Below are 14,715 nucleotides of genomic sequence, written 5' to 3'. Positions count from 1 at the left end.
CCCCTTTCTTTAGACGAGCCATGTGTAAAGAAGGGGCGTGTCCAACATTAAAGTGCAAGCGCTGTATGGGACGCCTTTACCCCAAAAATATTTGTAATGCAAGAAGTCTCGCATTTGCGAGAGTTTACGCTATTGTCATTTGTAATGGCAATAGCTCAAACTCTCGTAAATGCAAGACCTATTTCATTGCAAAGCAGCGGCCGGAATTGGCCCGGGCTGCTTTGAAAGTGAAAGCGTGCATGGCGTGCTGCAAGTAGTGCCTGCAGGGCCAGAGACTCATTAAAGAATATAGTGCTTACAGACTAAAATAAACATACCTTATAACAACAGAATGAAAAGGGGCAGTCCTCCATGGGAGGTTACAAATGAAGACAAGGCGGTACTAAGGAGGGCCTAACAAGCCTATTAACGAATCAGAAGGCAGCATTTACGAAGGGCAATGACAAAAGCCAATGAAAAATATGGGCGGAGAGTGGTCGGGGCCTCATTTCCATACTCTAATACAGCATGCATTGCAGAGCAACGTATGCGCTGCCCAGTCTCAACCTAAACAAGCATTTACAATGCAATAGGTCTCGCAATTACATTATTTTGAGCTATTGACATTGTAAATGGCAATGTCTTTTAAAAAAAATTAAAAGGCATTGTTATTTACAATACTAAAATCAACACCTATTGCATTGCATAGCGCGGCAATGCCTTTTATTTATGTTTTAAAAACCAAAACATAAGATAAGGCATTGCCATTTACAATGCCAATAGCTCAAACTCGCGTAAATGTGAGACCTATTGCATTGCAATGCTTGTTTCACGTTGTCTTTGGCTAAGTCACTGACACTGCAGTGACACACTAGTCTAAATTCTAAATGTGTTTCTATCTAATATTCAGGAATAGAGATGTGTTTTCAATATTGTAATATAGCAGCAGCTCACCGATATTATGCAAATAATCCACCTACTGCAGTTCCTGTTTCACTCAAAAAGCAACTTTTTTATGGATGTTGCATGGTGTTAAAAAAAACATTTCTCTATATATTGTCTGTAAACAGCTACCACACATTGCCTGTATTAAACAAGCATTACAAATGCAATAGGTCTCGCTTTTTAAGTTAAAGCCATTTGCTTTGCTGTACAATACCATTAGCAAAGCAAATGGCTTTAACTAAATCAAAGACGAGACCTATTGCCTTTTCAATGCTTGTTTTGTTACCTGATCTTTTTTTACCACTCACTTCTTCCAGTCCTTCCATTCTCTTGGGGTTTATATGGTAAACAAAAAGCACTGCATTTATTTTTTATCTATTGTGTGCTTTGTTCAGTTTGAAAAGTTCGAAATGTCACCTTGTAGTTAGTTCCGTATGCTAGCCTGCTAGAACGGTGTCAAACAGGTGAAAACTTCATAAACCATTCTCCAAGAAATGTCACAATAGGCCTAAAGTCCAGAAAGGAGGGAATGTTACAAGACAGTCAAAGTCAAAACATAGGAAACATGCATTGGCAAAGCCAATAGGTCTTGGCTATATGAGATCTTTTGGGTTTTGTCAATGTTTTTTAGCCATGTTGCATAGCAGTGCAACCACTGTACAACGTGGCTGAAAGTAAAGAAAATAGCTATGATGATCAACGCAGGCCGTGTCTTAGCCCGGTTTTTATTATTTTTTTGTTTTAACTTTCATCCATGTTGTACAACAGTTGCAGTGCAAAACGTCTAAAAGATCTTTCAAACAAGCATTGGCAAAGCAAAATTGTTTTGCCTCTGCCCAATCTATTGGTTTTGGCAATGTTTTGTATGTTACACAACAGCAGCATGGCAGAAAGTTTAAAAAAGCTCTGTAATGCGGTCAAAGCTATCCACGCCCTAGTGCTTTTTTAATTATTTTTTTTTTTACTTTAAGCCATGCGCCGCTGTGCAACATGTTTTAAAAAATGACAAAGCCAATAGAGAAGAGCCTTACAAATGAAAGAAAAATATCCAGAAGTTTTAAGATCCCTACATGCAGCTCACAAAAGGAGAGTAGCAGCAGATAAATGCATTAGCAAGAAAAATGCTTCAGGTGAAAGCAGGCCCATGGACAGCGGGAAGAGGGTGGTAGCGGAAAGGGGAAAGCAACTGAGTGGAGAATGGGCAAGTAGCATGGGAGGGACGGGGGCAAGCAAAAAAGGAATGTGGGCACTCTCACTACACGTCGACATTTATCTAGGAAGGTAGCGCTAAGAATGTTCATCACGCCAGATTTTTAAATAATTTATGGTGCTACATTTGTAATGGTCGTTAACTATGCTTTAAAGAAACCTTGTTAACTCTGTGAATTATCCAGCAACACAGCTCATGCTTACCCTTTGAAAATGCTGCATGAACGCTCGCTGTTGAACTGAGATTTGCATTAAGTAAACCTGAGCTGGAATGTGTGGCTTTTGACCCTGAGTGATTTTTAGGTCTCGCCTGACCCAGCGCATGCGCTGGTCTGGCGAGACTTAATTAGAGAGCTCCAGAAAGTGCTACCAGGCCAGCCTAGAGCTACAGTGCATGTGCGCGGGCGCGCGCGCAGCGTTTTACCGCAATTACTTTCACTTTGGCGGCCGCTTTGATGTTTGATCGCGATCACTTTCACTTTCACGGCCGCTTTGCATAGCCAATAGGTCTCGCTTTTGGGACCTTATAAGTATTTAGTTATGCAACTGTTGCATGGCGAAACACTTTTAAGGTCCCAAATGCGAGACCAATTGGCTATGCCAATGCTTGTTGTTGTGTTTTTTGTTGTTACCTTAACACCCCTGTCTTCTCCTACTATGGCTTGTCTATCACCCCAACCCCCTATCAGAAAGAAAAAATCACCAGAGCCGCGTAACACTGGTGGTTAAAAAGCTCCTCTGATGTTGAGAGTAGTAATTGTTTCCTCAGTCTATGCCGTTAGTCCCATGTTGTAAGCTCTGGTTGTACCAAGTGCAGAACACGGTCTCTCCCGTCTCTGTGCAGCATGCCAGTCCAGCTTGGAGAGCAGGGCAGCAGCCAGCTATTTGTTCTCTAACATTGCTTTATGGATGGGGACTGTGAGCCGGCACCCTTGTGCCAGAGGTACAACGGCTTAGAGTGTGTATTGCAGTGGGTGGGCCGCGCATGAAGATGGTGGCTGCAGCGTCTCCCTGCCCAACGGGGGAGAGGGGGCTGATTGTGGGTTCAGTGAACGAAGGAAGGACAGTAATTAATTGTAAGGACAACACGGGGAGAGGGGGATGGGGTTAACATCAACCTAGGGCAATGGGAGATAGCAAACCACAGTATGGAAAGTGAGAGGAGGGAAACGCATGCACTGTAATGGAGTGTGTCCAAGAAAAAAAATGTGTCCCTTTAAAAGCAGAGAAGAGATAACAAACAGAAAAATTTGGTGCGGCAAGGAGTAATAGAAGCGCTCTGATACCTGATACCTTAGACGGCGAGAGGCGGGCTCCCCCGTACGGTGGTGGGCATCAGCGCCCAGAGATGTGCGATGACCACCGAGGTGGCAATGAGCAGGATCACCATCTGAATCTCCGCACCGGCCTTGCGGCGAAAGCTACAACCCCGGCTGGCGAAAGCTGCGGCGGCGAAAGGCAGGTTCCCCCGTGCGGTGGTGGGCATCAGTGCCCAGGGAATGTGCGACGCACGAACTGCCGGTGCATGCACCGCCAAGCGAAAGCACGCACACAATGGAAGGAGGGGCCCGATGGGGGTGGGGAGGGAAAACTAAAGGACGCCGCCATGTGCGCGCGCACATTTTGTCCACCCATATGCGGCAAGCTGCATACGTGGAGCAGCATTTGCCTTGACAATGAAAGCTTTTCAAGATGGCGTCGGACTGTCCACTGTCTGTACGTACACGCGCATGCTGTTAGCTTTGGACAAATGGCGAGAGCAGCCATCTTTGTCCATCCCTACGCGTGCATGTAAGCCTTTGAGAGAATCGATTGCAAAAGGCACTCGCAAGGCGTGAGCAGTGCATGCGCTGCTTTGTGGAGAACAGAACAGGATCTATCAGTTGGCCCCTCTAAAAGGATGGGGCCCAGGGCAAGAGCCCACTTGCCCATGCCTTAAAACGTTTCTGTGTAGTAATTAGGAGGATAACAATCAATCCCTTTAGTCGCCTTTTAAATGACACGGAATACTAATCAGGGTGCACCCAATCCTTTCAGTAACATATTGGTGTCCACAGAAAGTTGAAATCATGTCACCAACAGATTAGTGCATTCTAAGTACAGATGGTGTGTGAGAGAGAGCAAGATGGCTTAAGGGAGATGACCACACAAGCAAATCCCCGGTGTGTGTCTCCGTTGTGTACCTGCTCCGTCACCATGCAACAGGTGGCAGTGAAACAAGAGCCCCGGAGAAATGGAATGAAGAGACAATATCTGGGTGGGAAAGAAAGAGAGGCATGGGCTAATGCGTGACAAAGGGCGAGAGAGAGAACGCAAGAGAGAGGGGGTACAGAAAAGTGACAGCCAGAGAGGATGGTGCGTGAAAAAAAGAGGAGGGAGGGCAGAAAAAAGAAAGACACAGTGGCAACGGGCGCGTGGGTAAGAGAGCTCAAACCAGACTGTGGGGCTCAGGTGCGCGAGGCAGGCGGCAGGCGGCAGGCTGGCAGCAGCTGGCAGCAGCAGCCTAGCAGCAGCAGGCTAGCAGCAGCATCTAGCACTTCAAAGTTCAACGTCCTCCTCTTGTTTGCTGGCGAAGCTTCTCCCGGCGGTATTTCCACTTTTTGTTCGCCCTATTGCGAGCTGATCGAACTGTGAAGGCGGGGTGTATCAAAGAGATAACTGCGGCGTGAACTCATCCGCACATACCAACTTCCACAGACACTAACCGACGCACGCACGCAGACACACAAATACAAACCCACACCAACAACCCCAGACACACACGCAGGGACAACACCTCACATCCAAGCTCCGCTCCCCGAGAGCGCCCCTCATCCTCACATACCGACTCCCACAGACACCAACTGACGAGCGCAAGCAGACGCAAATAAAAACCCACACCAACAACCCCAGACACACAGGGACACCATCTCGCATCCAGGCCCCCCCGGAGCGCCCCTTATCCGCACTTACCGACCCCCACAAGCAGACACTAACCGATGCACGCATGTCGACACATAAACCAACAACCCCAGATACCCCACGTGGCACCCAGACACCAACTCACATCGAGGCGCCCCTCATCCGCACCTACCGACCCCCACAAACAGACGCCAACCGATGCACGCAGACACACAAATAGAAACCCACACCAGCAACTCCTGACACACACGCAGGTATACAATTAAAGACACATTTAACACACACACACACACCCACACCACACCACACCAGACACACCCCCCCACCCCACAGCTCTATACTCTGCTTTGCCCCTTTTTAATAAGTCTATGACAAGGATTTGCAGAATGTGACACATGATAGCGCGTAAAGTCTGAGGCATTTCAACAGGAATGTAAAACCAGCGCAGCGGTGCGAGCTGTAGTGTTCTACGGGAGTGATGGACTTATGCTAATGTCGCTCACTTCTGCAGCTTCTGATATTCCTGGACCTGTGGACCACAGCCTTCTGTTACTCCGCACAGCTTTACGAAGTACAGAGACTGGAAAAGATACCAGCGTGTCCCACGGTAGCGGGAAACAACCTCCAGTTCTGTTTTCTTTGAATTCTGGGACTTCGAGTTTTTCATTTGTTTGAGATAAACTCGCACTTGAAGTACTAAAATACAAGAGTGGAAGTGAGGGTTGGGGCTTCAAGCCCTTTTCTGAAAACCCTATCGCACAAAATCTCTCGCCAGAGAGCAGCGCATGCGCTGCAACGCTAGGCGAGACCTAAAAAGGGGGACTAACCGAATAATTCCAGACCCAAACCACTAGATGGCGGAATAATACACCGGATGTGAACCCAGAAAATTCTTCATGCTGCAAAACGTCTCCTAGAGGTAAGTAAGCATTTCGTTTTTAAATTATCCACAACATTTGATCTGACCGACCATACCTTTTTTGTAAATCCCAGCTTGCAATCAATCAATCAGGGGTTTATAAAGCGCGCTATTCACCCGTGAGGGTCTCAAAGTGCTGGGGAGAGGGGGTGTGCAGCTCTGGATCAGTCGAAGAGCCAGGTCTGGATTAGTCGAAGAGCCAGGTCTTGAGGCACTTCCTGAAGGTGTGCAGAGTGGGGGGAGCGTCTGATGCTGACTGGTAGCTCGTTCCAGGTCTTTGCTGCAACATAGTAGAAGGCTCTTCTACCTACTCTGGTTCTACGGAAGCCTGGGGTCTCTGCCAGGGTGAGGTCGGCAGAGCGGAGGTTCATTTTGATTACGTGGAAGGAGATTTTCATTGAGGTATTTGGGTCCGATGTTGTAGAGGGATTTGTAGGCGTGGGTGAGTAGCTTGAAGGTCACTCTCTTCTCGATGGGGAGCCAGTGGAGGTGTTGTAGGTGCTGGGTCATGTGCTTGTGTTGTGGGGTTCCCAGGACGAGTCTGGCTGCGTTGTTCTGGATGGTTTGGAGCTTGTGTAGCAGGGTTTTGTTGATTCCGGCGTAGAGGGCGTTGCTGTATTCCAATCTGCTAGTTATGAGTGTGTGGGCGACTGTCTTTCTACATTCCGGGGGGATCCGCTTGAAGGTCTTGCTGAGGATGTATAGGGAGTTAAGCAGGTGGAGGTGACTGTGTTGATCTGAAAGCTCAAGGTGAGGGAGGAGTCTAGAATGATGCCGAGGTTCCGGGTGTGGTCCGTCTGGGGTGGGTGGGTTTCCAAGGGCAGGAGGCCACCAGGAGCTGCCCCACGCAGTGGGTGAGGGTCCGAGGACGAGGACCTCTGTCTTCTCCGAGTTCAGTTTTGGGCAGCTGTTGTTCATCCAGGTTGCGACATCTTTGATTCCTTCTTGGAAGCTAAGCCTGGTGTCTTTGGGGTTATTTGTGAGGGAGAGGATGAGCTGGGTTTCGTCGGCGTAAGAGACTATGCGGAGCCCTTGCTGTCCTACGATGGCGGTGAGGGGGGCCATGTAGATGTTGAAGAGCGTGGGGCTGAGTGAGGATCCTTGGGGTGCTCCACAGTTGGTCTCAGTAGGTTCAGAGGAATGGAGGGAGTCTGATCCTTTGGGTTCTGCCGGAGAGAAAGGAGCGGATCCAGTAGAGTGCGGTTCCTTGTATGCCGGCGTCGTGGAGTCTGGCTGCAAGAGTCTGATGGGAGACTGTGTCGAAGGCTGCGTAGAGGTCTAGTAGGATGAGGGCCGCAGTGTGGCCCTGGCCGAGTAGCATGCAGATGTCATCGGTGGCTGAAAGAAGGGCAGTCTCAGTGATGTAAATTCCAGACTGGGAGGGGTCGAGGATGGTGTTCTCTTCGATGAAGGTGGCCATTTGGGTGTAGATGAATCTCTTGGTGACTTTGGCTGCGAAGGGAAGGAGAGAGATGGGACGTTAGTTTTTCAGGTCTGTTGGGTTGGCTGAGGATTTCTTGAGTAGGAGCTTGACCTCTCCCGCTTCCAGTCAGGGAAGATGCCGGAATCGAGGGAGGCGTTGATCTTCCGGCCTAGTTTAGGTGCTATGGCGGCGGCGGCTCTGTGGTAGATGTGTGGTGTGCAGGGGTCCGTGGGGGCTCCTGAGTGGGTGTTTTTCATGGTTGTGGGGGTGTCTTCAGTGGTGGCAGGTTTCCAGGTGGTGATGGTCGGCTGGTTGTCGGGGGTAGGGAGGGGGGGGCCGTGTCCGGTGTCTGTTCGCTGAAGTTGTCGTAGAGGGCCTTGATTTTCTGGTGGAAGTAGTAGCTGAGCTTGTTGCAGAGGTCTTGAGAAGGTGTGACATCCGTGGCTTCGCTGGGAGGTTTGGTGAACTGCTGTATGACTATGGCTAAAAGAGAAAAGCAGCTAGGTTATATACGAATGCACAGCCTAGACCTGTCACCTTGCAGTAGTGCTAGTATTGCCCACCTCAAATGGCCTGCTGCTTGTAAGACCACAAATACAACACGTTTTTTAGAAATATGAGAGGCAACACAAGTAAAAAAGCTGTATATAGGTAATACAACACAGGAACAAATTTCCAATTGATACGAAATATTCGCAGTGTTCAGATGTTCTTTTTATTCCATGACGCAGTGCAACAATGTTCACAGCCAACGCGTTTCGCCCAAGCATGGGCTTTTTCAAGGCTGTTTGGGAATCATACAAAATTATGGAATATATCATTGCTCAGTACACATAGAGAATTCATGTACAGACCATAACAAAATCAACACGAAAAAAGAAAGACCTTAGCGAGAAGTGAAAATGAAACGAGATGAGAGGAGCATGCTGATGACAGATATGGAGAAACGCCAAAACGTTAATTAAAGAACAAAAAACAAATTTTTAACTGAAATAAAGACAGTGCATAAAGAACCGAGTTGGTGAGCTACCGTGAGTAGGCTACAATCACCCATGTGCGGCGTGCAAAAAACTAAACCTGCGTAAAAGTGACAAAGCATTTTGGCTAACTCTAGTGACTGGACACGATTGTCAGAAAAGAAATGCACGAGAGCAAAGGTCAAAAAGCCATGTTAGTGATACCTTAACACTTTCCCCAATTGGACGAGTGTCTAACATAAACACGGACCCAATAAAAAATATAACGAAGGAGGAAGCGGGAATAAAACGCTTACCACGCAATAGTAACCGTAGATACACAAACAATGTTCCACAGATGACGTAGCAAAAAGTGTAGGTAGAATCTATCGGTAATAAGGCCACATGTAAGTAAAGTCATAGGAAATGAATTAACGTTTTGGCGTTTCTCCATATCTGTCATCAGCATGCTCCTCTCATCTCGTTTCATTTTCACTTCTCGCTAAGGTCTTTCTTTTTTCGTGTTGATTTTGTTATGGTCTGTACATGAATTCTCTATGTGTACTGAGCAATGATATATTCCATAATTTTGTATGATTCCCAAACAGCCTTGAAAAAGCCCATGCTTGGGCGAAACGCGTTGGCTGTGAACATTGTTGCACTGCGTCATGGAATAAAAAGAACATCTGAACACTGCGAATATTTCGTATCAATTGGAAATTTGTTCCTGTGTTGTATTACCTATATACAGCTTTTTTACTTGTGTTGCCTCTCATATTTCTAAAAAACTGCTGTATGACGTTGAAGAGTTCTTTTGTGTTGGTGGTGATCTTGTTCTTGAGAAAAGTCCGCTTGGTGGCTCTGATGCGCTGGTGGTATTCATTCATGGCGTTCGTGTAGTTGTTCTGGTCTTCAATGGTTTTCCTGTTCCGCCAGAGTTTCTCGAGGCCCCTGCAGGTGTGCGAACCAGGCGGCCTTCAGGGGGCGTTGTTTGATGGGGTGGCGGAGAGGTGCGAGACTGTCGGCCCAGCTGACGATCCAGCGGTGTAGGTCTTTTGCTGCGGAGTTGGTGTCTGTTGTTGCGGAGGGGGGTCGTGGAGGTGGGTGGTGTTGAGGTGTTCCTCTGTGATCTTGCTCCAGTTCCTCTGTGGCGGGCGCGGGGTGGGTTTGGGTGCGATGGGGGTGTTGAAGGTGAAGTGCACGCAGTGGTGGTCTGTCCAGATAGGTTGGGTGGTCTGGCTGAAGTGGATGTTTGTTCCTCCTGCGAAGATGGGGTCCAGGGTGTATCCTGCTCTGTGGGTGGGGGTGGTGACGAGCTGCTTCAGTCCGAGGTTGGCGAGGCTGTCAAGGAGGGCGGTTGAGTCTGGGTTGCTGAAGTTGTCTAGGTGGAAGTTCAGGTCTCAGATGGGAATGTAGTCCATGGAGGCAATGGCGTGGGGTGCGGCGAGGTCGGCAATGGATGTGGCGGAGGTGGTGCGGGGTCCCTGGGGGTCAGTAGATGAGGGTCCCAAGTAGCTTGGTCCAGGGGTGGTTTGGATCTGGAAGTGGAGGTGCTCTGTGTTGGAGAGTTGGTCGCTCGTCCTTGGGGTGGAGAGTCGAAGGTATCTCTCTTGTGTACGATGGCGAGTCCTCCTCCTGTGCGGTGGGGGCGGTCCTTTCTTTGGATCTTGTATCCGTCAGGGATGGCATTGGCGATTTCGGGGGTGGAGGTGGAATTGGTCCATGTTTCCGTGAAGAAGGCGACGTCTGGCAAGAGGGTGTCGAGCATGTCCCATATCTCCGTGGCATGTCTCTGGAGGGAGCGTACGTTGAGGATGCACGTTAGGGCTTCAGTGATGCAGGTGTTCGTCGTTGGTTCCGCGGTTATGGGAAGGCTGTTGATGGTGAAGGATAGTCTGCAGTGTCGGCAGGAGAACTGGCCGTGGGTGGTGTTCGGCGTCGATCTCTGGCAGTGGTTGCTTTTTCTGGGGTTGAGTGCGAGGAGGGCGGCGGCAGTGTAGTGGTGGGGGGTTGTAGATCCAGGGTCCCTAGCGCTTGCCGCAGATGGGCTTGCCTTTGGCGCGACAGCAACGTGCCAGCTGAGTGACCGCGCAACCGCCGCCATCAAGTAGGGGAGGGGGGCGTAAGCGAGCGGTAGGGAGGCGGGAGAGGGTTCTGTGCAAGGGGGCAGGGTCGCAGGGGCAGCAGCAGTGGCAGCGGCGGGAACCGGCGGTGCTAGAGGGATTAACAGAAGGAACAGCTAGCGGGCAGAGGAGACCAAATTAAAATCAAGTGGAAGTGAGGGTGAAAAATAAAGAATAAAGTTAAATTGAAATGAGGGCAAAAAATAAGAATAAAATTGAAAAGAAATGAGGGCGAGAAATAGGGATTAAATTGAATGAGGGCGAGAAATGGACACCAGGCAGACGGAGACAGGTGGAGCTCCGAGGCGGGGGTCAGAAATGGGCTACTGGTGCGAACCTTCAACCAGGAGGAGGACTCGACGCTGCAGCGTGGCGACAGATGCGGAGGAGAGTGCTGACCCAGACCGAGGTCAAGGTCTCACTTTGCAGCCTAGGAATTATTTTATCTTGTAAACATGTAGACTTAGAGGATGAAACTAATGTAGCAGGGAAAGTTGTACACAGCTGCAGAACAAGGCACACCTTCCACCGCTTCATAGAAGCTTTTGGGAACAGGAGTCCGTCTCGAGCATTTCTGTATAAATTGCTAAGGAAGGAAGATTGCTCTTGGGGAATATTGTGGTCCGTATTTCTGGTCACTGAGTTACTAGATGTTGGGTTTCCTTGAGGTCATCATTGACCTGCTGTCCGTTTGGTCTGAAGTTCCCCTCTGACTAATAATAAGAACAAAAGAAATAGCAAGCTTTGTTAGTCTGATATTAGTTTTTAATTTGTGGTGAAGGCATGTATTTGCAAAAAGTGCACTATATGAAAGTGGAGTCCTGTGATAATTTTTTAAAATATTTTTTGGGCAGTGTTACTAAACTGGTACATATTTGATTTGCAGGAAGATGAGAAAGCTGCTGCTGAAATCTATGAAGAATTCCTTGCTGCCTTTGAAGGAGGAGATGTCAGTAAAGTGAAAACATTTGTTAGAGGTGGAATTGTTAATTCTGCAAAAGGTAGGAGAAGCAACTTCATGGCATCGTTTTTTGACCAAATCACCCCCAGATATCCTCCATCATGGAAACTGTTTTGAAACCTGCATCGCTTTTCTAGATTCACATACTGTGCATAGTTCCACAGTCTAGTGTTGGACTTGGAAAATATGCAGGTTTTATTTTTTACATGTTTCTTAACAGTATTGTTTCTAGGCATGACTAGAATGTCACCCATACTTTAGCACTGAATGCATTTGAATATACACTATACTTTAAAGTTTATTTTTCTGCAAGTGGTGCGAAAATCTGTCTCGTCTCTGAGGTCACCCCAGTTTTTTCACATTCTAGCTTTAGATCTTGGTACACCGCCTGTGCTCCCCAATTGGTATAGTTAACTTACCTGTAAGTCCCTAATATGTTACAAAATGTACCCAGGGTTTGGAAGTTAAATGCCACTAGTGGATTGCAGCACCTATTGTGTCATCTGCTATACTGGCAGTGCAAACATGGCTTCCAGCTTACCATTGTAGCCACACTGCTACAGTTTTAAACCTGAAGCCTAACTTGTCAAAATGACCCTTTTTGAGAGGAGAAATACACCATTCTAAATATTCATGTCACCCTAATGTAAGACTTGCACCCCACAAGTTAAGGTGCATGGTATTTAAAAGTGGACATGTAGAATATTATTACCATGTCCCTACAGTGACATGGCCCTAAAAGCTATTTTCACTGTGGGAGACCTAGCTGTCCTATGTAGAGAACCAGATTAGATTAAAATACTAATACTGTATCTCAGAAATGGGACCAGCCTGAACAATTCTTAAACAAATATATATTTTTTTTTTATACTAGAGATCTGTTTGTTGGCATTTTTTAAGGCAATATAACAAGTAACAAAGCCTTCAACAGCATATACAAATGTCCAACATCTGCAATCCAGTGTAGAATCTAAATAGATAAGTCCACTGGGGCAAAAACAGATGTGTAGATAATCAAAATTGAGAAATAGGCCCAGCATCGGAACCATATGAGTTTTGGATCTACATAATATTACACAAATAGCATATACAACACAAAAGAAGGGAAATCCATACATAATGTAAAAAATAGAATTATTAACGTGATAAAAGTCATAGTTGAGCCTGTGAAGAGCAATCCCAGCCTGGGTAAACATATGATCAAGAATAGAGCAGAGGGCAAGGCCGGTAGGTATGTGTACAAGAGGGTGAATGATAGGATTAGATGTATAGAGTATCTCCCCCCTCCATGTAGGTGCAAACACCATAGCCAGGATAAGCATTAGTCGAACAGGTGAAGAATCTGTGTGGTGTAAAGCAGACCGTTCCAACCAAGTAAAATAGGTTATATGGGGTTGCCAAGTGTGCGCGAATTTGTTGTCGGTGTGGGCTACACTGTGGGAGACTAGTTCCATGGCCATGATATGCCAAAGGTGTGTAAAGCACTGAGCAATCAGCGGGGCTGATGATTTCTTCCAATGGAGAGCAATAGATTGTTTGGTGGCGCCGAGCATAGGGACTATTAATTGCTAATCAGCGCGTGTCATTGCTTCCAGTGCCAGAAGGCAGATGCCTAGTTTAGCTGTTATAGAAGTTAGGAAGTGGGAATCCCACAACCCCTTTGATGTGACTCAGAACTTCCTTCCAGTACATGGTTATGAATGGGCATGACCACCATATATGTTGGAAATCGCTGGTTCGCGAGTTGCAGCGCTGGCGGAGAGGTAGGGGGTAAATGGTGGGTAGGCATGTCGGGGTGTAATATCACATTGTCATCAGTTTATCTGCCGTCTCGCGCTGGGGTATGATACTAACCAACTTGGGGATGACATGCCACAACTATCCCCTTTGTTTCTGGGAGATTCCCTCAGTTATGTCAGTGTGCCACTGGGATTGGTATGTGTGTGATCGAGCAGGGGTCAAATGTTGGAGTACCTGATAGGTGTGAAAGATCAATCCCTGTATCCCATTAAATGACTGAACTAGTGATTCATAGAGGGTAAATGGGTGTGTCACTCCCCCAAGGCATTGGGTAGGGTATAGCGCCCAGTGCCGCAGTTGAAAGTATTGTGACCTGGAGGACTCTGAAACATGAAAGTCCTGTTTGCACTAATCAGAAGTCTTGATTATTTGTACCTCAAATAGGTCTCAGAGAGTGCAACAGTCTCTGCGTGAACTCCGGATTGCAGGCAAGCGGGGTGTTTGGGTAAGGGAAGGTGGTGAGACACAACTTAAGGGCTGCTTTGTCCCTGATTTCAAGGACCGTTTTGGTTGAGAATATTTATGGAGCCATGTGAAATCCCAGAGAGGCCGGCATACCACCGCTCGGTCCATGTGGAACTAATGCTTTTCGCTTTTGTGGACGAACCATTCTGAAATGTAACATACGTGAGCTGCCTGATAATATTCAAGAATGTTGGGACACACCAGTGCCTCCCAATCTCCGGGAAACATCAGTACTGTATTTAATAGTCTTGGACGTTTCCCTCCCAGATAAAGTTACGTAGATCCCTTTGGAGACGAAGGATAGCGTCATGGGGAGGGGGGGGGGGGGGCGGTTCGGTGGTAGTGTCTCGAATAAGTAGAAGATTTTCGGCACGATTCACATTTTAACAGCGTTGAGGCCCCCATCCAGAATACCTGTAATGGCTTCCATCTGCATAGATCCTCCCAAGACCAAGCGCAGATACTCCGGCCAATTCGTGTGTGTCCATGACGCTAAATTGGGGGTTGAATTTAGCCTTAAGTATTTGTTAGAATTTGGTGCCTATTGAAAAATGGGTAAGGAACTGCAAGGGAGGAAGAGCCATGCAGCATCTGTTGCACTGTGCACAGACACTGCACACAAAAACCAACATAGTTCTTTAAGCCCTCTGCTGGCAAGTGTTTTGTCTTTGCTGGATCGAGCATTTTGGCCCATCCTGCCGTGGGGTTTTGTTGACTGGAGGGGAAAGCCCCAATGTATATGTATCCGGCGGCTGATTGGCCACATGTGTGCTGTCTATGATTTCCTTCCTCTGCAACAGTGTGAGGTTATTTTATGCCATATGTGTTCTTTTTGTTGATTGGATCAACAACATATCAAGTGTAATAAAGATATTTAAAAAAAATGAAAGCAGGAAGAACCAGCTTAGGAATTGTTAAATTCAGGGCCTGTGATTTAGCCATATTAATGTTAAAGTCTGAGACCTTTTTACAAGCTGCTAAAACGTTTGCAAGGGCTGGAAGTGAATATGCAGGTGTGAGAAGTGCTGCAAGCC

General features: G+C 47.3%; 1 protein-coding gene across 1 annotated transcript in view; it reads left to right on the top strand.

Annotated features, from left to right (window-relative positions):
- The window catches only part of U2SURP (U2 snRNP associated SURP domain containing), a 776,636-nt gene that overhangs the window by 86,265 nt on the left and 675,656 nt on the right, over positions 1-14,715 (top strand). The window contains exon 4 of the mRNA XM_085633584.1: positions 11,342-11,456. Coding sequence (XP_085489710.1) covers positions 11,342-11,456 — 115 coding nt within the window. The remainder of the gene's footprint in view (positions 1-11,341; positions 11,457-14,715) is intronic.

Source organism: Triturus cristatus, chromosome 11, assembly GCF_964204655.1.
Source record: "Triturus cristatus chromosome 11, aTriCri1.1, whole genome shotgun sequence".
NCBI classification, from domain to species: Eukaryota; Metazoa; Chordata; class Amphibia; order Caudata; family Salamandridae; genus Triturus; species Triturus cristatus.
Note: the sequence above shows the minus strand (reverse complement) of the source record. Positions and strands in the feature narration are given on the sequence as shown.